Source organism: Impatiens glandulifera, chromosome 3 (genome assembly GCF_907164915.1).
Source record: "Impatiens glandulifera chromosome 3, dImpGla2.1, whole genome shotgun sequence".
Taxonomy (NCBI): domain Eukaryota; kingdom Viridiplantae; phylum Streptophyta; class Magnoliopsida; order Ericales; family Balsaminaceae; genus Impatiens; species Impatiens glandulifera.
Window position 1 is genome coordinate 30,285,178 of NC_061864.1, and position 26,188 is coordinate 30,311,365.

Below are 26,188 nucleotides of genomic sequence, written 5' to 3' on the forward strand. Positions count from 1 at the left end.
TTAGACATATCAATGATAATTAAAAAGACAGAATACTTCTATGAAGGTTGAGGCAATAAAGTTACCATTAAGAAATTTCATTGGGTGTGTTGATTCTACTAGATACACCCCAATTGCTAAAAATTCTTACACCTAGAGGTTGAGTTAGTTAAAATTGCCATGGGGTAATCTCGTTAAGTGTGTCAATTCTATCAAACATACCATGAGTACAAACTCACTCAAGATCGAAGTTTTCAAAATTTACTCTCTAAAAAAACAATGCAAAAAAGGACGAGATTCTGAAACGCTAGTCTTAGGAGATAACTAATCGAAAGATCAAAATCCACATTGTGAGTTAAACACTAGTTATCAAAGATAACCCATTAAAAAGCTATTTCTTGTATGCAGTTATGAATTAATTCTAGATAATACATTATGCGTTAAGAAAAATGCGAGTTGAAATTATTCTCCTCTCAAATAGTCTAGAATTTTTCACGAGTCTTAGCAAATCATGCGACAATTGGATCAGAGTCTTTTCACATAAGATAAATTTCAAAATTTGAAAACACCCTAGTTCATACTAGGGGAATCTTTGGAACATGTATTCGATGATCATAGTCATACACTAGTAAAAAATCGACCTTTACTGACGGTTTTTTCCGAAGGTTTTATAAAACTCTCCTAAATACTCCCGAGAGAATAAATCTTTCGGTATTAAAAATAGATTCCGAGAGGGGTGTAAAACTTTCGGTTTTACTAATTATTACCGAAAGTTCTTTGTAGAACTTTCGGTTTTTACCTTCCCAAAAAACCAAAAATAATTCTAAGTGTTGGATGTGGATTAATTGCGAAAGTTTTCACAAAAACCTTCGGTTTTGCAATCCCGGAGATTTTTAATTACGAAGGTTATTCAAAGAACCTTCAGTTTTACCTTTTTTGAAATTCTCTTTTGCGAAGGTTTTCCAAAAAACCTTCAGTTTTGACTCAATTAAAATAATTCTAAGTTTGGTAATGGTTATTTCCGAAGGGTTTTTAATAAACCTTCGGTTTTGACTAATATCAAAACCGAAAGTAATATGAAAACCTTTGGTATCTACCTCTATAAATACACACCCTAACCCTTCTCTTTTTCATTCCACTCTCTCCTTTCTCTCTCTTCCGCGTCGCAGCCGCCTCCTCCACGCCGCTTCTCTTCTTCTCTTCTCGCGTTCAGGTTTGTTTCATTTGTTTTTTTTTTGTTGTTTATTATTAGATTTAGATTTCTTATAATGTAGTTTATATATATTATCTAGATTTAGGCTAGTTTAAATTATTTGTTTGTTTCATTGATTTAGATTTGTCTATATGTTATTGTTTAGATTAGATTTAGGTTAGTTTGTTAAATATATATGATTTTGTTAGATTTGTTATTTTGTTTAATTGAAGTTATATTAGATTTAGGTTACAGTTATTTTGTTCGATTAATATATGTATACATATATCTGAAATGCATTTAGGATGGGTGATTCATAGAATAGTCTTCGGTGTACACCGGAGAAACTGTCTCCGTGTTACCAGAATTTGCTAGCACAAACAGAAATTGCGGCACGTGAGGAAGAGGTGAGACAGATGACGCTGGAAATGGAGCAAATCCGATTGAGGGATGCGGAAAGAGGCCGATTGCTGAGTGAAATTAAAGCAGACAGGGCTGAAATGGCCCAGAGATTAAAGAATCTCGAACAGGAACTTGTATTGTTGAGGAGTCGACTGAATCAACCACCCCCTCCTCCCCCCATCTAATAATTTCTAGATTATATTGTTTGATTAATTATGTTTTTTTGTTTTCCGTACGAACGATGACATTTTTATGTGTTTTGTTTTAATAATTATGAATTATTATTATTATCTTTTGTTTGGTTTTAATATGTTGTTATTATTATCTTGGGTTTGGTTTTAATATGTTGTTCATGAATTATTTTATTTTTGTTTTCTTTTCACTTTTTTTTTAAAAAAAACAGCATGGCCAAAACCGAAGGTTTTCAAATAAACCTTCGGTTTTGACCCTTGGTTAAAAAAATATGAAAATTTTCTAAGTATGGGGAAGGGTAAAAACCGAAGGTTTTCAAATAAACCTTCGGTTTTGACCCATGTTTAAAAAAATCTGAAAATTTTCTAAGTATGGGGAAGGTAAAAACCAAAGGTTTTCAAATAAACCTTAGGTTTTGACCCATGTTTAAAAAAATCTGAAAATTTTCTAAGTATGGGGAAGGGTAAAAACCGAAGGTTTTCAAATAAACCTTCGGTTTTGACCCTTGGTTAAAAAAATCTGAAAATTTTCTAAGTATGGGGAAGGGTAAAAACCGAAGGTTTTCAAATAAACCTTCGGTTTTTACCCATGTTTAAAAAAATCTGAAAATTTTCTAAGTATGGGGAAGGGTAAAAACCGAAGGTTTTCAAATAAACCTTAGGTTTTGACCCATGTTTAAAAAAACCCAAAAAAATTCTAAGTATGGGGAAGGGTAAAAACCGAAGGTTTTAAAATAAACCTTCGGTTTTGACCCTTGGTTAAACAAATCTGAAAATTTTCTAAGTATGGGGAAGGGTAAAAACCGAATGTTTTCAAATAAACCTTCGGTTTTGACCCATGTTTTAAAAAATCTGAAAATTTTCTAAGTATGGGGAAGGGTAAAAACCGAAGGTTTTCAAATAAACCTTCGGTTTTGACCCTTGGTTAAAAAAACCCAAAAAAAATTCTAAGTATGGGGAATGGTAAAAACCGAAGGTTTTAAAATAAACCTTCGGTTTTGACCCTTGGTTAAACAAATCTGAAAATTTTCTAAGTATGGGGAAGGGTAAAAACCGAAGGTTTTCAAATAAACCTTCGGTTTTGACCCTTGGTTAAAAAAACCCAAAAAAATTCTAAGTATGGGGAAGGATAAAAACCGAAAGTTTATTTGAAAACCTTCGGTTTTGACCCTTGGTTAAAACACCCAAAAAAATTCTAAGCGTTGAGAAGGGGTAAAAACCGAAGGTTTATTTGAAAACCTTCGGTTTTGACCCTTGGTTAAAAAACCCAAAAAAAATCTAAGTGTTGGAAACGGGTAAAAACCGAAGGTTTATTTGAAAACCTTCGGTTTTGACCCTTCCTAAAAACATTCTGTTTAAGGTTAAGACCGAGAGGTTTTCTTAAACCTTTTGGTGAAACCCATAAAAACCGAAAGTTATACTATTAACTTTCGGTGTTACCAAATCATAATTTGGAAAATTAATTGGTTTGATACATTTCAATCTAGATTCTTAACTAATCTAATCAAGTGTGTGTTGTTTTTTAAAAATTAAGATTGTGTTTAATATTAAAATGTTTATGATTATGTTTGATTATATAAAGAAGTGTATTTATATGTTTGTGTTTGATGATGACATGAATGTGTATAAAATTTGATCATATGGCTTATGTAATGTGTTAAGATTGTCAAATGTGTTAAATTAATAATGTTCAAAGTCATTAGAAGATTAAAACCAATTAATTTAACAATTTGTGAAATGGTAATTCCGAGAGTTTAGAGTAAAACTTTTGGAAATACCCATAAAAACCGAAAGTTTTACTTTTAACTCTCGGAATTACTATTTCACAAATTGTTAAATTAATTGGTTTTTTTTGTTATAATCTAGACTCCTAACTAATATTATCAAGTGTGTGTTTTATTTGAAAATTTTAGATTGTGTTTAATGTTAAAATGTTCAAGAATGTGTTTGATCATAAAGAGAAGTGTAATTGAATGTTTATGTAGGATTATCCTATGTATTTGTGTAATGTTTGATCATATGGATTGGGAAATGTTTTAAGGATATCAAATGTGTTAAATTAATGTTGTTCAACGTTATTAGAAAGTGAGAAACCAAATAATTTAACAATTTGTCATGTTGTAAAACCGAAAGTTAAATATATAACTTTCGGAAATATGCATCAAAACCGACAGATTTACCAAAACCTCTCGGTTTTGTGTATTTAAATTTAATTGTAAAAATGTAAAAAAATAATCTAAACCGAGAGTTATATGAAAACTCTCAGAATTTAAACAATCAAAAACCAAGAGTTTTCATATAACTCTCGGAATTCATTTTGTTAATAAAAATTGTGAGTTATATGAAAACTCTCGAAATTAATTAAATAAAAACCGAGAGTTTTCATATAACTCTCGGGAATCACCTATTTAATTAAAAAAATACCCTTCTTTCTCTCTTCCCCGTTTCTTTTCCCTATTCGCATTCTCTCTCCCCGCCGTTTCTATTCGCCAGCGCCGCCAACAAGAAGACGACGCCGCCTCCCGCCATCCAACGACTCCCTCCGGCTGAAGAAGACGACGCCGCCCGTAGAAGACAACGCCGCCAAGACGCCGCCCCTCTTGAAGCCGCGAAGACGCCTCTCCGGTTGAAGATCTGCCGCGGATCTGGTTGAAGAACTGCCGTCGCGCCTCCGCCGCTCTCAGTCGTCCCTCCGTCGTCCATCTGATTAAAGGTCAGTTTCAAACTTTTAGGATTATTTAGATATATTAGTGTTATATATGTTAGATTTTAGGGTTAGTTTTTAGGATTTGTTAGATTTAGGAATTATTAATGTTATTATTGAATCTGATTGGTTATATATGTTAGATTAATGTTATATATGTTAGATTTGGTTTGTATATGTTAGATTTGGTTTGTAATCTGATTGGTAATATATGTTAGATTAATGTTATATATGTTAGATTTGGTTTGTAATTGTTAGATTTAGGTTGATTTATGTTAGATTTTGTTTAATTTAGGATTATGGTTTATAATTGGTTTTTATTAGTTTAGATTGGTTTGATTTTGGTTTGATTGAGGTTTGATTTTGGTTTGATTTAGGTTAGATTGGTTTGATGTTGGTTTGATTTAGGTTGGATTGGTTTGATGTTCGTTTGATTTAGGTTGGATTGAGGTTTGATTTTGGTTTGATTTAGGTTAGATTGGTTTGATGTTGGTTTGATTTTGGTTTGATTGAGGTTTGAGTTAGGTTAGATTGGTTTGATTTTGGTTTGATTGAGGTTTCATTTTGGTTTGATTTAGGTTATATTGGTTTGATGTTGGTTTGATTGAGGTTAGATTTTGGTTTGATTTAGGTTAGATTGGTTTAATGTAGGTTTGATTATAGTTTGTTTTTTGTTATATTGAGTTACATTTATGTATAATATGTTTTATATTGAGTTTGATTATATTTATTGTTATCAGGTTTCATCCACCGTCTATTCAAGATCATCGAGCTTCCTCCACCTTCAGCCGCCTCCTCCACCGTCGACGCCGGCACAACTGCTAAATAAGGTAAGTTTTAAATGTTTTTAATAATATTAGAATGAATTGAATTGAATGAATGAATGAATTAGAATTGAATTGTTTGGATTAGATTGGATTTTAGGTATAAATTGAATTGTGTATTATTGAAATAGTATTGGATTAGATTTGAATTAAAGTTAGGTATAAATTTTGTATGAATGAATTAGATTTTAGTTGAGAATTGCATTGTTTTGATTAGATTGGATGTTAGGTATGAATTGTGTATGATTGAAATAATGTTGAATTTGATTTGATTTTAAGTTAGGTATTAATTATGTATGAATGAATTAGATTTTAGGTGAGAATTGAATTGTTTTGATTAGATTGGATTTTAGGTATGAATTGTGTATGATTGAAATAGTGTTAAATTAGATTTGATTTTAAGTTAGATATTAATTATGTATGAATGAATTAAATTTTAGGTGAGAATTGCATTGTTTTGATTAGATTGGATTTTAGGTATGATTGAAATATTGTTTGATTAGATTTGATTTTAGGTTAGATTTATTATAAGATAAATGAAAGTCTAATTAAGTAAATTAGACTTAATTAGATTTATTAGATTGGATTATTCTAATGCATGTTGTTTTCTATTTTATTAGAAATATGGAAGTACCCGATAAAAGCTGAATGACCTTACGTCGAGATCATCCAGATTACGAGAAAGGTGTTGACAAATTCCTCGAGTATGCTGTTAGGAATACATCCCGACAAACCGTGAAATGTCCCTACGTGAAATGCTTGAACACGCCGTTTATGGAAATAGACGAAGTGAAGACTCACCTCATCATTTATAGAATAAATGTTCATTATGAGTATTGGTATTTTCATGGAGAAAAGAGACGTACTACTCAAGTAGTTAATGACGATGTCGATGAAGATGGCGATGACTTAGATGATGATGATGATGATGATGATGACGATGATCAGTCGGAGGATGCCGTGCCGGAATTCAACGATGCGAGACAGAAGATGAATAATACAGTTAATGAAGTGGTCAATGAAGAACGTTATATGCACGAATTTATAAACGATATGTTCCCCAACGTTAATGATGTCCCGAGCAACGATGAACCAATCGAAGATGCGCATAGATTTTATAAATTGCTTGATGATTGCAAACGGCCATTGTATGAAGGTACTCGAATAACGAAATCATCGGCACTACTGAAACTACTTCACATAAAAAATGTATGTCAATGGACAAATTCTTCGTTCGATATGTTGCTACGTCTACTTAAAGACTACATATTACCGATTGACGCTCAATTTCCAAACTCATACTACGAAAGTAAAAAATTCATTAATGATATTGGGCTTAAATATGACAAGATAGACGCATGTAAGAACAACTGTATGCTATTTTTGAAGGACGACAAAAATGAAGATTCTTGCAGAGTTTGCGATCTTTCAAGATGGAAAGTCGACCAAACAAGTGGTACAGTTCGAGAGAAGCAAAATGGGAAATTCATTCCAAAAAAGGTGTTGAGATATTTCCCTTTAATACCAAGACTGCAAAGACAATACATGTCCTCAAAAACGGCTCCAATGATGAGATGGCATAAAGAAGGAAGAGTTGATAGTGATACGTTGAGACATCCCGCTGATTCCTTAACATGGAAAACGTTTGATGAAAATTATAAAGATTTTGCGTCGGAATCTCAAAACGTAAGACTGGGTTTATCAAGCGATGGGTTTCAACAATTTGCAAATGGGAAAAAATCATACAGTGTTTGGCCGGTTATTCTCGTTCCTTATAATGTGTCACCCACGACTTGTATGGATTCTAGCAATTTCATTTTATCTATGTTAATTCCGGGTCCAAAGAGTCCGGGAGATGCAATTGACATATTTCTCCAGCCATTGATCGAAGAGTTGCATGAACTGTGGAAAACTAGTGTGAAAACGTTTGATGCACAGACCTCGCAATACTTTAACATGTGAGCGACGTTGTTGTGGACCATTAACGACTTTCCCGCATACGCGAATTTATGAGGCTAGAGTACGAAAGGTAAATTCGCTTGTCCTTGTTGTAACAACGACACAGTATCTCTCCGATTGGTTCATGGTTCCAAACAATGTTACTTGGGTCATAGACGCTTCCTTCCACCGAAGCACAAATACAGAAGGGATAAAGAGTCGTTTGATGGTCGAACTGATTATAGAGATCCCCTATATTGTTAACGGGGAAAGAAAGTTACGAGCAAGCACGAGACCTAGAAGACATAATTCTTAGTACGAATCTGAGTAAGAGAACCAAGATATATCATGAAACGTGGGGAGACAATTGGAACAAACTTAGCATTTTCTTCCGTTTGCCTTATTGGAAATCACTATTATTGAGACATAATTTAGATGTGATGCATATTGAGAAAAATATTTGTGATAGCGTGTTGGGAACAATAATGAATGTGAAAGAGAAGACTAAGGATGGTCCTAAAGCCCGTAAAGACTTACAACTCTTAGGCATAAAATCATGGTTACATCCTATAAATGATGAAGGAGTTGTTCATTATCCAGAAGCGCCTTTCACTTTGACATCCGAAAATAAAAAACATCTTTGTAACTTCTTGAAAGATCTCAAGTTGCCTGATGGTTTTTGCTCAAATATCGGCGGTTGTGTAAATTTGGAAGAGAAAAAGATTTCGGGATTAAAGAGTCGTGATTGTCACATTTTATTGAAATATCTTATTTCTTTAGCAACTCGTGGATTACTTCCAGATAATGTGTATGATGCGTTAGTAAATTTGTCTCGTTTCTTTCGGTTGTTGTGCTTCAAAGAGTTGATTCAAGAGGACCTCGAACAATTGTACACGGATATTACATTGACACTTTGCAAATTTGAAATGATTTTTCCGCCGTCAATATTCGACATCATGATGCATCTCCCGGTTCACTTGTCATTTGAGGCTTTGCTTGGAGGACCTATTCAGTATCGATGGATGTATCCGTTTGAACATTACATGGGTACAATGAAAAGATATTTGCGGAATAATAACCTCCCCGAAGCCTCTATAAGCGAGAGCTATCTTGTTAATGAGAGTATTAGTTTATGTGCCAGGTATATGGAGGAAGAAGAGCAAGAAAATGCACAACCTGAAATCTCGGGCATTTCAATATTTGCATCGTTGGAAGACCTATCAAACGGAAAAATATACAACTTGGATTATATCGATCGAGTGACAGCTCATTCTTACATTTTGAAAAATTGTCCCGAAGCAGAACCTTTTTACATGTAAGATTCTATGTTGCTATTACTAATTAGCATTAAAGAGTGTGCTATTTAATATTCGATCTATTTGCAGAGATTATATGCAGTATTGCAATAACAACGAGTCTAGTGGAGAAACGTTTGCCGCCTATTTCAAGCATCGAAGGAGTAAATTATAAACCATATATCCTAACTCTTTTTATTCATTTTAACAACTTCATTTCGGATACATATATAGGTCGTCCATTTAGCAGAATTTAACGACATATCAAGAGACCTCAAGATCTTAGGAGAAGGTCCAAGTATGTACTCGTCTATGTATGTTTGGTGTAAAGTAAACGGATACAAATTCTGTACAGAAAAACACGACGAAGGTTTGACCACTCAAAAACGAGTGAGGTAACGGGTGGTTGTTGAGGGGTACAACGGGTCTGAAACTATGTCATACTACGGAGTTTTAACGGATATAATTGAAGTACAATACTTTTCTCACAAACGAGTTTTTTTATTCAAGTGTAAGTGGTTTGATACACACTTGGGGGAACTAGGAGTGAAAGTGGATAAATATGGCTTCGTAAGTGTAAATGTAAACCGAATTTTGAAAACCCAAAGTCAAGACTCGTATATATTGGCGAGTCAAGCGAAACAAGTATTCTACGACCCTGATATGTCAGCCCGACCCAATTAGAGACCTTAAGGCTCCGAGGATCGTCTTCTAGAGACCAACCACCTATTTCTGTGGTCCTGATAGCTACTACTCCCCCAACAGACGAGAATGTTGAGGCTACGGAGCTCGAAGAGTTTATAGAGAGCACGTTTGCTGATATGGTGGATGACGATAAGGCTGAAGACGAGGGTCTCGAGGAGCCTATCGAGGAGGATGACGAGGAGGAGCACGGTTCCACTCTCGACCCATCATCGACAGGTAACTCGTTTACAAATTAGTTATTGTTTCAATTGATTCACATATCTAATTATGATTTTGATAATTTTGAAGAATCTTCTGCCCGCAAGAGACGGGGGAAGAACAAGAATATCGCGCTGTCTAAGAGGGTAGCGGGGACAAGGATTCCTTTTACGTTTAGAGAGAAGGATGGGAGGGCAGGCGGTACAGACGTGGGAAGAACACGGTGGTCTAGACATGTGGGGTCGATTATCTAGGACCCCGCAGCCGTCTCACACCGTCTTCTAAAGTGGAAGGCATTCAGTGCAGACCAATTGGATTCACTTTGGACTGTTATCAAGGTAATACTTATTACTTGATTATATACATTACGTCATTAAATAATTATTTTTAACATTTGGATGTTATTTTTTCAGGATCCATTCGAAGCTACTAGTGGTGATATTGAGTCTTTTCGAAAGACCGGATTAGGACACGCCAATCAGATATGGGATAGATAGCTGTCATATTTGAACAAGGCATATATCCGCGTCCACAAAAGAGACGAGGCGACGGTACTGGCTAATCCTCCACCAGACTACGATCGAGATGATTGGGAGTTTGTGTGTCGTAACCATTTCTTCAAGGAAAAATTTAAGGTACGGTTTCATAATTCAAATAAAAGTTGATATTAATTAATCTAACTTCATTTTTTATTTCAAATACAGAAAAACAGTCGTACAAATATTATTAACAGGAAGAAGCTGAAATTCCCACATCGTACGGGAAGTAGACCGTTTGCACAAATTGAAGAAGAGATGGTAAGTACATTATTTGTAATAACTTAATCTAAAGATTGTTATTAATTATATAAATCATTTATTTCAACAGGCGATTGAAATGGGACGGGCACCGTCTGTCATTGAAGTATTCAAGAGGACTCGTACCCCAAAACTGACAAAAGAAAACCCAACACCCGTCCCGGACGAACACGTGCAAGAGAAAATTGTAAGTGAATTGAATATGCCTAGTTTTTTATTATAGAAATGATACTTTATTTCAATTGTGCAGGTTGAGATGGAGGAGGTTGTTAGTAACGAACCTGGAATATCTGATTTTGAATTGACGGAGAGGGTGTTGGACAACAAAAACACGGGGTAGTGTTCGGAATGGGATCAGGCGTCCGGCCCACACACTTTCGTGAGCATCGTCGAAGTGGAAATAGTTCACAACGAATCAATGAGTGATTGTTAGAAGAAAATCAAATAATGAAGCTCAAGCTGGAGGAACTGGAGAAGAGGGACGAAGAAAGAATGCGCACAATTCAACAAATGCAAGCGGAAAAAGAAGAAACAAATGCGAGAATGGAGAGAGAGAAGTTAGAGATGAACGCAAGAATGGAGAAAATCGAATTGTTTATGAGGCAACAACTACCTCCTCCCCCCACAAGCTAAGGTTGTTTCGATTCAAAACATGTTTTCATTAGTAGTTGTGTCAATTTGAATTTATAACAGATTGTTCGGATTATTAGTTTGATTGCGAATTTTGTAATGATAATAATCATTTAATGTGATCGTTTAATGTATGTGTCATTTCTTTTATTTTGATATATTGGTTTGGCTGAACAGGTTTTGGTTGCGAAGTTTTGGTTGCGAGCAAAATAATCAGCACATTTTTAAAATTTTACGGGAAAAAAACCGAAAGTAATATTGAAATCTCTCGTTTTTCTTCAAATGGAAAAACCAAAAGTTATGTAAAACTTTCGGTTTTTCCATTTGAAGAAAACCGAAAGTTATTAGAAAACTTTCGGTTTTTCCACAAAGAGAAAAACCGAAAGTTTTCATATAACTCTCGGTTTTTCCATTTGAAGAAAAACCAAAAGGTAATTGAAAAACTTTCGGTTTTTCTTCAAATGGAAAAACTGAGAGTTATATGAAAACTTTCGGTTTTTCTTCTAATGGAAAAACCGAGAGTTATATGAAAACTTTCGGTTTTCCTCTTTGTGGTAAAACCAAAAGTTTTCTAATAACTCTCGGTTTTTCCATTTGAAGAAAAACCGAAAGTTAATAGAAGACTTTCGGTTCTTTCCTAAGGTGTAAAACCGAGAGTTATTTGTAAAATTCTCGGTTTTCCTCTTTGTGGAAAAACCGAAAGTTTTTCAATTACCTTTCGGTTTTACTCTAGGGTATCTAAACCGAAAACTCTACGATATCTCTCAGTAAATGTCCAATTGTTTTTAACGAAAGAGTCAATACCGAGGGATGGCGAGAGTTACCAAAACCTTCGGTAATGTGTCTATACCGAAAGTTATAGGGTCAAAACCGAGAGTAAAAACTCTCGGTTTTTACCCCTTTTTCACTAGTGATAAGATAGAAAATGCATCAAATCATTTTGGCATTTACTTAGTTGTTCATTAACGCATCATGAAAATAAAATATCATATTTCATACTAAGAACATGTTGAATGCACGTTAGATGGTGAGAACACTTGTTCGCAATATGATGTCTAAACGATGGGCCACCATGTAGTGATTAAACACACCTAGCCTTGTTGCTAAGTCAAATGCTTTCTTGAGATTATTTATAACCTCTGTGTGCTAAATCATTCTCTCCTTCTTCTCTAAGATAAAGTCAGGTATTTGTCAAACTTAAAGTATATTTTAGAAGAAAAGTTGTTTTATGGTTACTTAGACTTTGTTGATCTCAATAAAGTATTATTTGTTTCTATCATACATACCACCTAATAGGTATTTATGCAACTTCATGTTAATTCATCATAAAATTTGACAACAAATGACTCTTTATCGTTCCTGATATGTGAGAACACAAAGTCTCTAGTAGTTCCTCACAATCTTGTTGACATGAGAACTTAGTGACGTCGGTAGTTTCTCACCATCTTGTTGATGTGAGAACTCAATGTCACCAATAATTAATCACCATATTGTTATAGTGAGAACTCATTGTTTCCAATAGTTCCTCGATATCTTGTTGACGTGAGAACTCAATGACACTAAAACTTTCTCACCATCTTATTGGCGTAAGAACTCAGTGTACCAGCAGTTCCTCGCCATCTTGTTGACATGAGAATTTAGTGTCGCCGGCAGTTCCTCACAATCTTGTTTATGTGAAAACTTAGTGTCGTCAATAGTTTCTCACTATCTTGTTGATGTGAGAACTCAATATGAGTAGTCTTTCGTTATCTCTTTGATATGAGAACTCAACTTTAGTAGTCTCTTATCAACTCTTCGATATGAGAACTCAGTGCAAAAAGTCTCTCATAATTTGATGAGAGAACTTAGTGTTAGTAATCTTTCATCGTCTCTATGAGAACTTAGTGTCATCAGTCTTTCATCATCTCTTTGATATGAGGACTCGGTGCCAAAAGTCTCTCAATACCTCTTTGATATGAGAACTTAGTGTCAATAGTCTCTCAATATCTTTTTGATATTATAACTTAGTGTCACCAGTCTCTCATCATCTCTTTGATATGAGAACTTAGTGTTAGTAGTCTCTCGTCATCTCTTCGATATGAGAACTTAGTGCTAGTATTCTCTTGTTATCACTTTGATATGAGAACTCAGTGTTAGTAATCTCTCGTCATCTCTTCGATATGAGAACTCAGTGTCAACCGTCTCTCATCATCTCTTCTATATGAGAACTTAGTGCCGGTAGTCTCTCGTCATCTCATTGATATAAGAACTCAGTGACATTAGTTTCTCATCATCTCTTTGATATGAGAACTATGTGTTATGAGTTTCTCATCATCTCTTCGATATAAGAACTTAGTGCCAGCAATCTTTTAGCATCCCTCTAATATGAGAACTCAGTGTCAACAATCTTTCATTATCTCTTCGATATGAGAACTCATTGCTAGCATTCTCTCATCATCTCCTTGATATGAGAACTTAGTACTAGCGGTCTCTCATCATCTCTTTGATATAAGAAATTAGTGCTAGTAGTTTTTCATCATCTCATCGATATGAGAACTCAGTTTCAGCAATCTCTCATCATATCTTGGATATGAGAATTTAGTGCTAGAAGTCTCTCATCATCTCTTCGATATGAGAACAATGTACCAATAATTTCTCATCATCTCTGCAATATGAAAACTCATTATATTAGTAACTTTCATTATCTTTCATTTTGAAATATCAACGTTGCAAACAAGTTTTCACTACCTTTCGGTATGAAGTATCATCATAGCTAGTAGGTCTTCACACTTCATTGTAGGACTTAGTCAATATGATTATGCCTTTGTTTTATAGAATGTATAATTTTCATGACTTGGTCATCAATAAAATTCATTAATTACTTACGACTGTTTTGTCGCGAGTTTACCAATATTTGCTTTTACAAATTGCATTACTTGATATGTGCACTTCAAGTCATGAGTTACATGATTGTCATAAACCCCGAATTTGATCATGTTAATGATTTAACAAATTTTGTTAATTTGTATCTACTAATACCACCTCATAGGTGCTCACGTGGGATCCACAATTCAATAAAGGCATGTTACGATCATCTCATTGATTAGCAAGTTATTATTCACGTCCATTATGAATGTCACCTATTAGACGTTCATATATGTAAAATACTTCTGAAAGTGTTTTCAATGCATTAATTCTCTGAGGATTATAATATGACAAGTCAACTCTCTCACGGTGATGATTGAATGTTATTCAAGAAATTATACGAAACAATCAACATTCGCTCTATAGGTATCAAACTTTTCATTTCCTATTGTAAAACTCTCACGGTAGAATTTACAAGGAAATGTGATACATGTCCTAAGAATCATCCTTAATGACGGGGCAATCGAATGGGAAAATGGAAAAAGGATCTAAATGGCGAGGGAATTAGAAAAAACGTGTACATATATATTTGGATTAGTGGATTTAAAATTAGAATTTATAGTTGAATTATAATTTCAATTTCATTAGAATTGATATTAATTACGATTTAATTTCAATATTTGGAAAATTTGTAATTCAATCTCCATTTATTATTTTAAAAAAGAATATAATAAAATGAATTTGAATATATATTATTTATATTATTAAAATATTGGTTTCAGCAAAGGCAAATACAATGTCAAGGAAGAGAGAAAATTGCTCTAGAGATTTTAGGTTTTCGGCGAAATTCTGGCAGCAAATTCTCTCATCACGAATACACAAATAACATGATCGACACGAATAACATGATCGGCACGATTTGCACAGTATCAAGGTCGTGGTTCTCTTATTGTGATCACGTTGTTAGTTGCTCAGTGTCGCTTGGCAAACGTGCGCACGATCGGCACAATCTGCACGAACGACACGGTATTGGCTCTAATTACTAGGTCGGTCATTAATCGACAAATCTTGGTTGGAAGGTTAGGGTTTCTAGTTTACCCTATTTTGTATAGCTAGGGTTTCTGGTATACCCTATTTTGTAATTGCTTTTCTTTGTTGCTTTGTTCTGTTTTTCATTAAAATGAGAAGAAAAGAAAAGTAATAAATATGAGGAAGTCAAGGAATTTGTGATGGAAGGTTTAAGGGAGGTAGCTGAAAAGAAAATTGATAAAATTGCTGAAGAAATAATCTAGGAAAAACAAGAATGTAGAAAGGGTAAGGAACCAATTGCTGTTAAAAATTTTGAAGAAAATGCTGTAGGAAAATAGGGGAAGAAAGAAGGAATTTGGAAGGTTGGTTATAATGAAAGAGCCAACTTATTTGGTCTTAAAAACCAGATTACTAAACTCTTAATGCATGCTAAGAAGGGAGAAATCACAATCAGTAAAGAGAAAGCTCAGCAAATAACAGTCAAACTCAATATTCATTATCTTTAGGACTGGAATTTACTTAAGAAAATATAATATGAGGAGATAGTTAAATGGTCATTTGATGCAATGAAGGAGTTTATGAAGGCTCCCAAAACTAAGACCTACACTATCAGGATTAATTCAACATGGAAAGTCAATGGGGTATGGAAGAATAAACTAGAAAAGAAATCTGAAGATCATGCTTACAAAGGAAAAATCTACTTGGGGATATCCAAACAAAGGTAGAGGTACTCAACTCTCCTTTTGAATTTAAATTACCTTCTAAAGTAGAGGAGAAATGTATTGAAGAGTGGGAGTTTATGGTAGTTGGAAACTTCATTGGGAAAAATATATTATCATTCCCAAGAACCAAATAGGCTTTAATTAACAATGGGGAGAAAGGGGGCTTGAAAAGGTTTTTACAAACATACATGACTTCTACTTCCTGTAGTTTAAAAAGGGCTCAAATTTGAAATAAATCTTAGAGAATGGGCATACTTACATAGGATCAAATTGCATGAATCTAGAAAAGTGGTCAGAACAGATGAATCTACAGAGCAGACCAAAGGAAACTAGCCAGATTTGGTTCAAGCTCTAGAACATTCCATCCCACATGTACAATGTTGAAGCGATTTGTCACTTTGCAGGTACATTTGGGAAACAATTATATATAGACTCAATAACTGAAGAAGGAGAGCACTTGTCCTTTGCTATAATTAGTATTAAAGTGCATCCTAGGAGTGTCATGCCAATGAAAATGGCAGTTATTGACAGAAAAGGAAAACACAATGTCATGGAGATCTCTTATGAATGGAAATCAAAAAGGTGTATTTTCTGTAACACTTTTCTGTACAATAAATGTGATAAAGCCAAAGAAGAAGGGCAAAAAAGTCAGGAAACAGAAAATAAAAAAAAAAGGAAACAGAGGAGGCTAAACTCAAAGATCAAACATTTGTAGAAGAAAGCAAGAAGGATTCTGAGAAAAAGGAAAGCAGCGAAAGAAAGAAAGTAAAGGGAATCAAGGTGAAAAGGAAAAGAATTTTTTTTGTAATACAAAGTATTAGGCCTAAAATGGAAGATGAACCTCAAGCTGTTGTTGAGGAAACTCAAGATGAAAACACCCAGAATTTCAAAGCTGAAATAGAGAATTCTAAAACCGATAAAGAAGATTCCAAAATCGATGTGGAATCTGAAGCTGAAGTTGAAGATAAGGAAGACAAGAATACAGAAATTCAAGTTGAAGATAACAAAGGTAAAAGCCCTTAAATTCTCATAAACAATTCTTTCTATCAAATCAAAACGGGCTCGTACAAAGAGATAATTCAAAATGAGAAACAATAATACTCATCATCCTCTTCAATCAATCTGCTTTTATCGTTAGAGGAAGAGAAAGATAAAAGAAAAGAAGGTCTCACAATGAAGATAGATGACATGCGAAAATCTCAGACTATGATGGATATGTGTGAATGTAATCTTTTATGTTTGTAATCTCTGTTTTTTTAGAATGTATGAATGCTACTAATTAGTTTTTTTAGGGTATTTTGATTGTCATCCTTAATCATATATAAGGTTTGTCTAGCTTTGATTTCTGACCCTCCCACTTTTGAGATTTTAATGAAATGGTTTTAACTGTTTACCAAAAAAAAATATTGATTTCAATCAAGTTATTAATATGGTTCAATTTTTATTAAGGAAAATAATATTTGTTCGACGGGTTAATATTTTACTAAATTCATAAAAATAGATATTGGTTTTGCATGTTAAATTCTAAAAATTTGTTTTGAAATGTTAATTTTCTAAATTCAAAAAATATATATTTATTTGAAATTTTAACTTATTAAATTAAAATTAAATATTTGTTCAACATTTTAATTTTTTAATTCAAAAATATCGATTCAACATATCAATTGTGTTGTAAGTGATAAAATAATAAAATATTTTTGTTTAAAAGTCATAGAGAAAAATATTAAAATTAAAATTTTTAACTAAAAAAGTATAATTATAAATTATAAAATCACATTGGTTTGAATTATATTGAAATTATAATTCAAATTTTATTTTTAAATATTATATCAAACTTAAGAATTGAAATTGCACTCTAATTCTAATTTCATGGCTAAAAAACTCATCCTAATTAAGATTCAAATTATGATTTTTATCATCTTCCCTATGTGATTCAAATTAAGTTTTGCCCTAGTTTTTTAAAAGTCTTATTAGTGATCCATGTGGCACGAGTCATCCACCGTGGGTAGTAACATATGGATATTTCCTCTTTCTAGTCTAGCGGTTATTTATGGGACTACATTTAGTTAAATTAGTTAACTTTGTTTACAAGTTATGTACTTAACCTGTAGAATTAGTAGTATTATGAATGAGAAGTGGACCCAGTATTTAAAAAAAACATATTGGTCCTAATGAAAATATAAGAATGTGGGTTTCATTTCTTTCCTCCAAATCTTTGACACAATTTAAAATGATATGACATTGTTTTTTGGCCTCATAGTCTCTACAATGAACATGCCCTCTTGTTAAACTAATTGTGATTATCTTCTAGTTCTTAAGAATAAAGATATTCATTTCATACAAGAGCATCTCTGATCTTCTAAATAAAATTGAAGAAAATAGGGGATGGATAGAAAGTTTAAGGTTGAGAAAGGCATATAAACATTATAACATGATAAATTACTATCGAAAAAGAACCTTAATTGATCGTTCCGAAGACATTTTATCAATCTAAATCTTGACTTTCTTACTGCATAATTTGTAGTTTTATAGATTTTGATGTTTGTTTTGAGTTTTTTTTCTATTATTGATTGACTACTGACATGATTGTTTTTGTTATGACTAACTTAGGATAACTCATGGTCTAACTTATTTTGTTATATTTTTGATTGATTTTCACTAATTGTTTTACACTTAACAATATTTGGATTAACGAAAAAGGTTTCATCCTTAAAAAAATAGTGCATGCATTTGTATAAAAAACACTTTCATTCAAAATTTTCTTAAATATTGTAAAATTCTTATTAGTTATTTCAATTGTCATATGTAAATTAAATATTACAATTGTAACAATTTAACCAAAAAAAACTATAGGCATAAATTTCTATGTGATGGTTGTTAATTATTTAATTATACAGATATTTGTGACACTAGCTTAAATAAAAGTTTAAAGTGGTTTTGTAAAATTTTAAGGGTTTATCTTAACCTTTAACTCTTTTTGTTTCTATATATTTTAAAGGATGATTCCATCTAGCAGCGTTCATCAACCATGCATGGCCCTTCTTCATTAAAACCCTTTTGACTTCTCTAATAATTAATTATGGTCCACTGCATGGTCTATATTAAATGATATTATAATAACAAAAGTATACTTTATTTTATTTTTCAAAAAAACAATCAATACTTCACTATTCAAAATTTAATTGTTAGGAACTACATAACAGTTTGTAGAGTAGAGAAACATAGTTTGTGGGTCATAATGAAATTTTTTAAATATTTGACCTATAGTTTTGTTAATGGAACTAAACCCATTTAGTGTAGTTTTATTTACTAATTTAGAGGTAAAGTCTTTAGTTTTCATTGTATTTTCTTTGTTGTGGTGTTATTCAATTAATTTAGTTTGGATTTTTTGTCACGCTTATATATTATTTTTAAATAACAAATTACATTCATTAATTTAATCGTAAAGATCACAACTAAATAATTAAACTCATCAAAACAGTATTTTGTACTAAGTTTTCATAACTTTTAAATAAAAAAATTAACTAAAAAAATTATATCCTGAATCAGTGAAACATCAAATTCAATCATATCCATCATATCAACTATATATATATATATATGACAAAATTTTATCTTAATAATTAAATAATTTTTATTCGATTCTAACTTAAAAACATCTTCATTTGAATTGAGAATCATGACGATAGAAATGTGCTAATTTTCTAAATTTAATATATATATAATGAATCATAGGAGAGAAACAAAATGGACTCTGTAAGTAATCAATTCCTTACCCACAATAATGTCGGTTTCATCATATATATGAAGTAAAATGATGTTTAGCATTTACTATTGTAGTTGTATCGATCATTTATTATTTTTAGGTCAATAAAATGTGTGGCTCAATTTATAATTATATCTGTCATCACATTAATAACCCTGTCGGAATTTATGAGAGCAAATACTCCCAAATGTACATATGTTATACAGATTATTTCAATACTTTTATACATGATTATGATCTCTAATTTTTTAATAATAAATAAAACACTTTATAAGAAAGAACAGTAGAATTGAATTGGTTGCCAGCTTTTGTTTCCTTCGATGGTTCGAGATTATGGTATTTGGATAATTTTGTGATGGGTTGACTTCTTTAAAGTGATCAGTACTTTTGTGGATGCTCATTAATTGAAGGATCATTGTACTGTATTGATGTAGTTATGTATTGCTGTCGTTGATGGTATTTTGAATGTTTGTTTTAATGGTTTTCTTACAAGGGCCTTGTTTGGATTTGGATCATTTAAATCATTTTTTTAAGATTATTTAAATAATTTTATTTTATACGGGGTTATGAAAAGTTGAATTATTAGTTAAAATATTTAGTGGGTATTATTATTTAATAAATATATATATATATATATATATATATTTTTTAATTGATAAATTAATTAATTTGATAGATAAAAAGATAGATGTTGAATTTTTCAAATAACAAAAATCTTTATTCAAAACAGCCAGAAAAATATATTTAATTGAAGGAATTTTGAATAATGATGGTCTATTTTTTTCTTTTTCTATATAAAAGAAAAGATAATTATTTATTATTTTTAATATCTCAAAAACCATGTACACCTAATAACAAAATCAAATCAATCTTATTTCTTAAGTTGATTCCATTTACTCGTTCAGGTCTATGTAGTTAATTAACAAAGAAAATTTGTATAAATTATGATAAGTGATGTGATAAGTTGGTCAACAAACAATTTAAACCAAAACAACATTAGAAAAATGCTTAGAAGGTTGACAAAGCAAAATTGAACACAACAGTCAAATTTTGAATTTTGAAGTTGTCTGCTCTAGAATGCCCAATATATCCATTATGGTTGCATAGTGCCACGACTCTTATTTGTTGGGATTGCTGAGAATCTAATTCAATGCATCCTTGATGAAGATAAGCCTAAACTTACACTAAAGGAGAATTAGGGTTGGTAAGGACCATTTTTTAATGTTGTTGCTGACTCGACCTTGTTTATTAAATGTACGTACAATTTATTGTACTCTAACCACCTCTCAAGTGAAATGGGGTATATAAATTGTAAGTCGGTCATGTAATAGAGAAAAATAATGAGAATTGAGGCTTTTGGTTACCGATAATCTGGTCTTCAATATAAATATATTATAAAGAAAGTCTTTAAACCAAAAATTTATTGTATAGTGAAAATCAATCATAACGTAACAAATCAAAATGAAATTGAGAGGAAGGAATCATGATATTGTTGCACCAAAGTACAAGAGTGTGCGGCCTCAATATGCAAAGTTTGTTTAGAAGAGATTAGAACAAACGCAATGACATCTGACATGTGGTAGAACACGATAGTCATATTTGACACTATCTTATTGCAAATCAATGATCAACCGATTACTTAGCCCAATCAACATCGGCAGACCAATGATCAACAGAGTATCTAGCTCAATCATCGTTAAAATAAGTTGTAATGCGTATAGTGTGAGACATTAATATAATAAAACTATGCATTTAGTCAAACAAAGATGTAGTGAAAAATATATGCATGATTGTCACAAAATAAAAAGTTGTAAGAATTTTTAAAAATTGACATACACGATTAACTTTAAAATTTAACTTCGAACGAGAAGTGCAAGTATTAAATGACATCAACAATGTTTCAATACAAGAGTTTCACCAATAAAGTGCAATAGTGAGAAGCTTGAGAAAAATATTGTATATAATGGTTTTCCTTAACACGTATTAACATGAGTAAAAATATTAATTGTTGGGTAATTAATTGAATTTGAATGTACTGGAGTTTCAATTCAAAAAGAAATTGTGAGATGTTAAAATGAATTAAGTGAAAAAGCTTTACTTAGTCAAGTAATGATAAAGTTAAAAGAAACATAGAACGTAATATATCTTTACACTTCATGATGGTGAAATAAGAATAAGGACATATTAAATTTTTACTTGAAAAGAGAAAAAGAACTAATTAAAGAAATGAGTGTATCATGTCATATAATAGGATCTTGATTAAGACCATAATTTGTCTTGTAAAGTGACAAATATAAGTAGGAAAAGTTAATTTGATAAACTTGATAGGTGAGTTCTATATATTTCTTGATTTGATAAACAAGGTAATTGAGTTATATATATTTTTTTGTAAAGGTGAATGTGTAAAAAAACATTATTCACATCTAATATTCATAAATAAGTTATTGCTATAAGATACAATAAAGAGAATAATGTCAATTGTTGAAGTACTATAAGTAAAATCCGATTTAGAAATATGTAATTCTAGTAATAAGTTTCTTTCAAAATTAGAATGACCTAATATATCATCTCTATACCAATAACCTTATGCAATATCATTGTGTGTTAAATACTATTAATTAATTAATTAATGTGTACACATTGGATATCAACTTCTTTATTATTTTAAAATTGATTATTTTAAATATCTAAAAAAGTTTATATACATTTTTTTTAATAATTACTCGAATTGAAATATATATATCAGATAATTTTGATTATAACAAATCCATTAATTAAGAAACAAACATTTTAATTACTAAACTATATTAACACATAGAGAAACAAACATATTATAGGTTTTATATTAATATGATATAAGATATCATATAACTATGAACTTAATTACATAACTCTAGAAGGCATAAAATTTTATTTGATCACACCTATAGGACATATGCATAAATTATTATAAATATATTTCTTTTTAATAAGAAGATAATTATTAATTGAATAAATAAGAAGTTACATATTAAAACTTAACTTACAAATAATACAAAATAATATTTATAAAAATAAAAGACAAAATTTAAAATAATAAATAAATGGAGAATATCCAATAATCTGATATTTGAGGGTGATTTTAAATAGAAACTCTTTTAGGTTGCATAACGATGAAAAGTAAGAAAGTAGAGCAAGTCCTACAAACCAATCAAGTAGTATTATTAAATATTATGAGTGGTAATAAAAATTGTCCTTATCTTAAATTGGTAAGTTATGCGGAAAAAAGTTTTGTCAAATGATTATGGATTATCTCTAAATATATGGTTAAAATAATAAATAAAAAAACAAAATCATATAAATCGAGGAAGGAATGTATGTATGAGGAAATATAAATAAAAATATAAATAATTAATAACTCTTATTGAATAAATGACAAACAATTTCATCTATTTTGTTGCTAAAAAAATGGGCACATTCTACTCGAGAAAAGATTAACAAGATAATTGGTGAGTACAATTAACAAACAACTCACCAAAAACTGAAAAGTTTATTCATATTACAAAAATTTGAGACTAGACTAAACCGAACAAAATATAACATCAAGTCAAATATGAGTGGGAGAAATAAATATATGATACCATCTTAGTCTCACCTTTCGTCTCTCCATATTATTTTTTAGAGAACTTTATGTGGGTACCCTTAATATGTAACTAATTTACATTATATGTTTTATTACAAAACCACTCATGTTATATGTAAGATAAAATTAAAAATAAAATAAAACTTGTATTATTACAAACCCCATCTAAATATGTATACCCTTCATCACAATTAATTCATTTAATTCTATAATCAATCATCTTGATGTTGACGAATGGTGCCTGTAGGTGGCCTAAAATGAATCTATTCTATCCCAAATCTAGCTAGCATAACCTCTATATGGTTGAATGTTTGACAAAAGAATTATTCCTTTAACATATATAGATTCTATTTAATGTTTTATTTTAAAAACAAAAATGTATGATTAGAGATTAATTCTCAATAAATCAAATAAGAAGTTACATAATAAAAAAAATTAAGAGAATACTAATTGTAATTACAAAATTAATTACATAATTTTATTTATTTGATTAAGTATTTATTTTTTGAATATATAAATATAAATTTACCTTTTTCATTAAAATTATATAAATCGTATCCGTATAATTTATAGTCTTAAGATTTTAAATTTAAAATTGTAAAATTTTAATACTTAAAATTTTAATACTTAAAATTTTAAAGACGTAAAATGTATCAAATTTAACTAATTTAATAATTTGCCTAAATCCAGAATATTATGACTTCATTCAAATTATAAAAATGTAAAATTTTAATACTTAAATTGATATTTTCATTGATTTGAGTCATTTTTAAGACCATGATTTGAAGCAATGGATTTTGTTTTTAATTTTGGGCATCTAACTCATAAGTTAAAATAATTATTGTCATCACTTCAATTCAACCATATTTTTCCTCCTAATGAATACAAATTTTGAAGGTCACTTTTAATTTAAAAAAATTATATATAAATAAATTAATGACCAATCTCAATAGAGTGAGTCACTATTCACCATCCCACGTTGGGCAATCTGATATCCATCTGTCAGTAGCTCTACATGCATAAGCAAACCACTTGATCATCAAAATCTTGTTAAATATTTTTTTCCACATTAATTAATTAAATTTATATTCTTCTAAGTAGTCTTTCACCACTATATATACGACATGCCCCTCTTCTTCATTTCTTCACAAAGAAACCCTCCTTTCATATATACTTTCATTCATCTTTTTTTGATAGAAAGAGAAAGAAAGATCCAACAATGACCATGTTGCAACATCCTTTGGTGTATGTCTTCGGAATCTTAGGTTTGAAATCGCACCAATGCCCTTTATTTTTCATGTGCTTTCTTTGATAAATTTTGACTTTAAAGTGATTTATGTTGTAGGAAACATCATCTCCTTCGGAGTCTTTCTTGCTCCAATGTAAGACCAAATAAAGCACTTATTTGAATTTGTTATTATCGGAACTAATTAATTATTAACATTTTTTTATGGGTGCAGACCGACATTTTATAAGATTGTGAAGAAGAAATCAACTCAAGGATTTCAATCGGTTCCATACTTGATCGCACTCTTTAGTTGCATGCTATGGATTTACTATGCACTAGTCAAAACCAATGCTTTCTTCCTCATCACAATAAATTCTATTGGATGTGTCATAGAAACCATCTACATTGTCATCTTCCTTATCTATGCAACCAAAAATTCCAGGGTTAGTTATTTACATATGTTTAGGTGTTCAATGTTTATATGGGGTAATGTGTCACGAATGAGAAAATTGATAATTTTATGACATAATAAATATTATTTTCTAAGCATATTTATTAAAATTATTTGCAGATTTTGACAGTGAAAATACTGGTTTTGTTGAACATTGGAGTACTTTCATTAATTGTACTTCTCACCCACTTCTTAGTGAAGAGCACCTCAAAAAGGCTAAAAATTCTTGGATGGATCTGCCTAGTATTTAATATCACTGTCTTTGTGGCACCTCTAGGTGTATTGGTAAGTACTCATAATGCATGTATCAAAATTGAATTCACATTTGTAATTTTTATCCATGTAATAAATATTAAGTTTTTTTTTCATTTTATTATTAAAAATAATAATACTTATAAACTATTTTGTAAGAGATAAATTTTTCAAAAATCACACAAAATAACATTTAGATTTGTCTTATTAATTCAAAAGAACAAGGCTAAAATTTAAGGATTTCCAAAGACCCCAATCAAATAAAGAACAGTTCATTTTTATAAAAACAAAATTAAAAAAATTGTCTATGAATGAGATTTGTTTTGTCTGACAACAGAAACAGGTGATTCGAACAAAGAGTGCAGAGTTCATGCCTTTTCCACTTTCCGCTTGCTTGACCCTCAATGCGGTTGCTTGGTTCTTTTATGGTTTGTTGCTTAAAGATTACTTTATCGCGGTGAGTCTCAATTTCAACTAGATCTACATGTAATTATATTTGAAGATATATTTTGTTTTGTTCCTTATTCTTCAAGTTACAAGTGTTTCGTTTTTGTTTATTTTGTATAGCTCCCAAACATCCTTGGTTTCGTCTTTGGGATCATCCAAATGATCCTCTATTTTATCTACAAGAACCACAAAGATGGCCCTAAGCAACAGATGGCCATGAACTCAATCGTAACCGATCCAAAGGACACAATCGATGCGGCTCATCATGGTTTGGAGAATCCGGTTTGCATTTCACTTCCTATTTCACAAGCAATTGTGCAGGAAAATCATCAACGAGATCATTCTCAACCCTCATTTGGTCAAGTTTAATTAAACGGTCACGGTCACGGCACAGTCACGACACGGTCACGGTCACGGTTTCACGAAGGAGTTTCTAACATTAGATGAGGGTTTCCAGTCTAATAATGTTATAAGCTTGTATGTTATCACTTTGAAAGCCACAACTTTGGCTATCCATCTTTCTTATGAATAAAATCTCTATTTACTAGAGAAACTATTATCGTAACTAGAATGATATCCATGACATTAATTGGCTAGCAAGAAAGTTTGCACTTAATTCCACTGAAGAATCTATGAATTCTACTTTTCAATCAATAAAATAAAAAAATAGTCAATGAATTAAGTTCATCTTCAAATGTATGCTTGCCAATTGAAAATCAATGAATGTTTAAGGGGCTCATTTTCAATAAAGTAAAATTATAAATCGTTTTCACAAATAATCAACAAAGTGAAATGAAATATCTCACACAAATTTAAAATATAATCTAAAATGTATAAAGTTCACTTTATGATTATCAATCTCATTCTTGACAAATTAATCAATTATGGATTGATTTTAAAAATGCCTCACCAACCTTCGGTGATAATCAAATCGTTTTGTTTCATATTTTACAAACTTTCTTTTCACTTTTA

General features: G+C 31.1%; 1 protein-coding gene across 1 annotated transcript; it reads left to right on the plus strand.

Annotated features, from left to right (window-relative positions):
• Positions 1-24,057: 24,057 nt before the first annotated feature.
• LOC124932536 (bidirectional sugar transporter SWEET14-like) lies at positions 24,058-25,762 on the plus strand. Its single transcript, XM_047473186.1, has 6 exons — positions 24,058-24,103; positions 24,184-24,220; positions 24,299-24,509; positions 24,638-24,802; positions 25,107-25,226; positions 25,337-25,762. Exons 1-6 carry the CDS (start codon positions 24,058-24,060, stop codon positions 25,583-25,585), a joined length of 828 nt encoding a protein of 275 aa, XP_047329142.1. The 3' UTR covers positions 25,586-25,762.
• Positions 25,763-26,188: the final 426 nt, after the last annotated feature.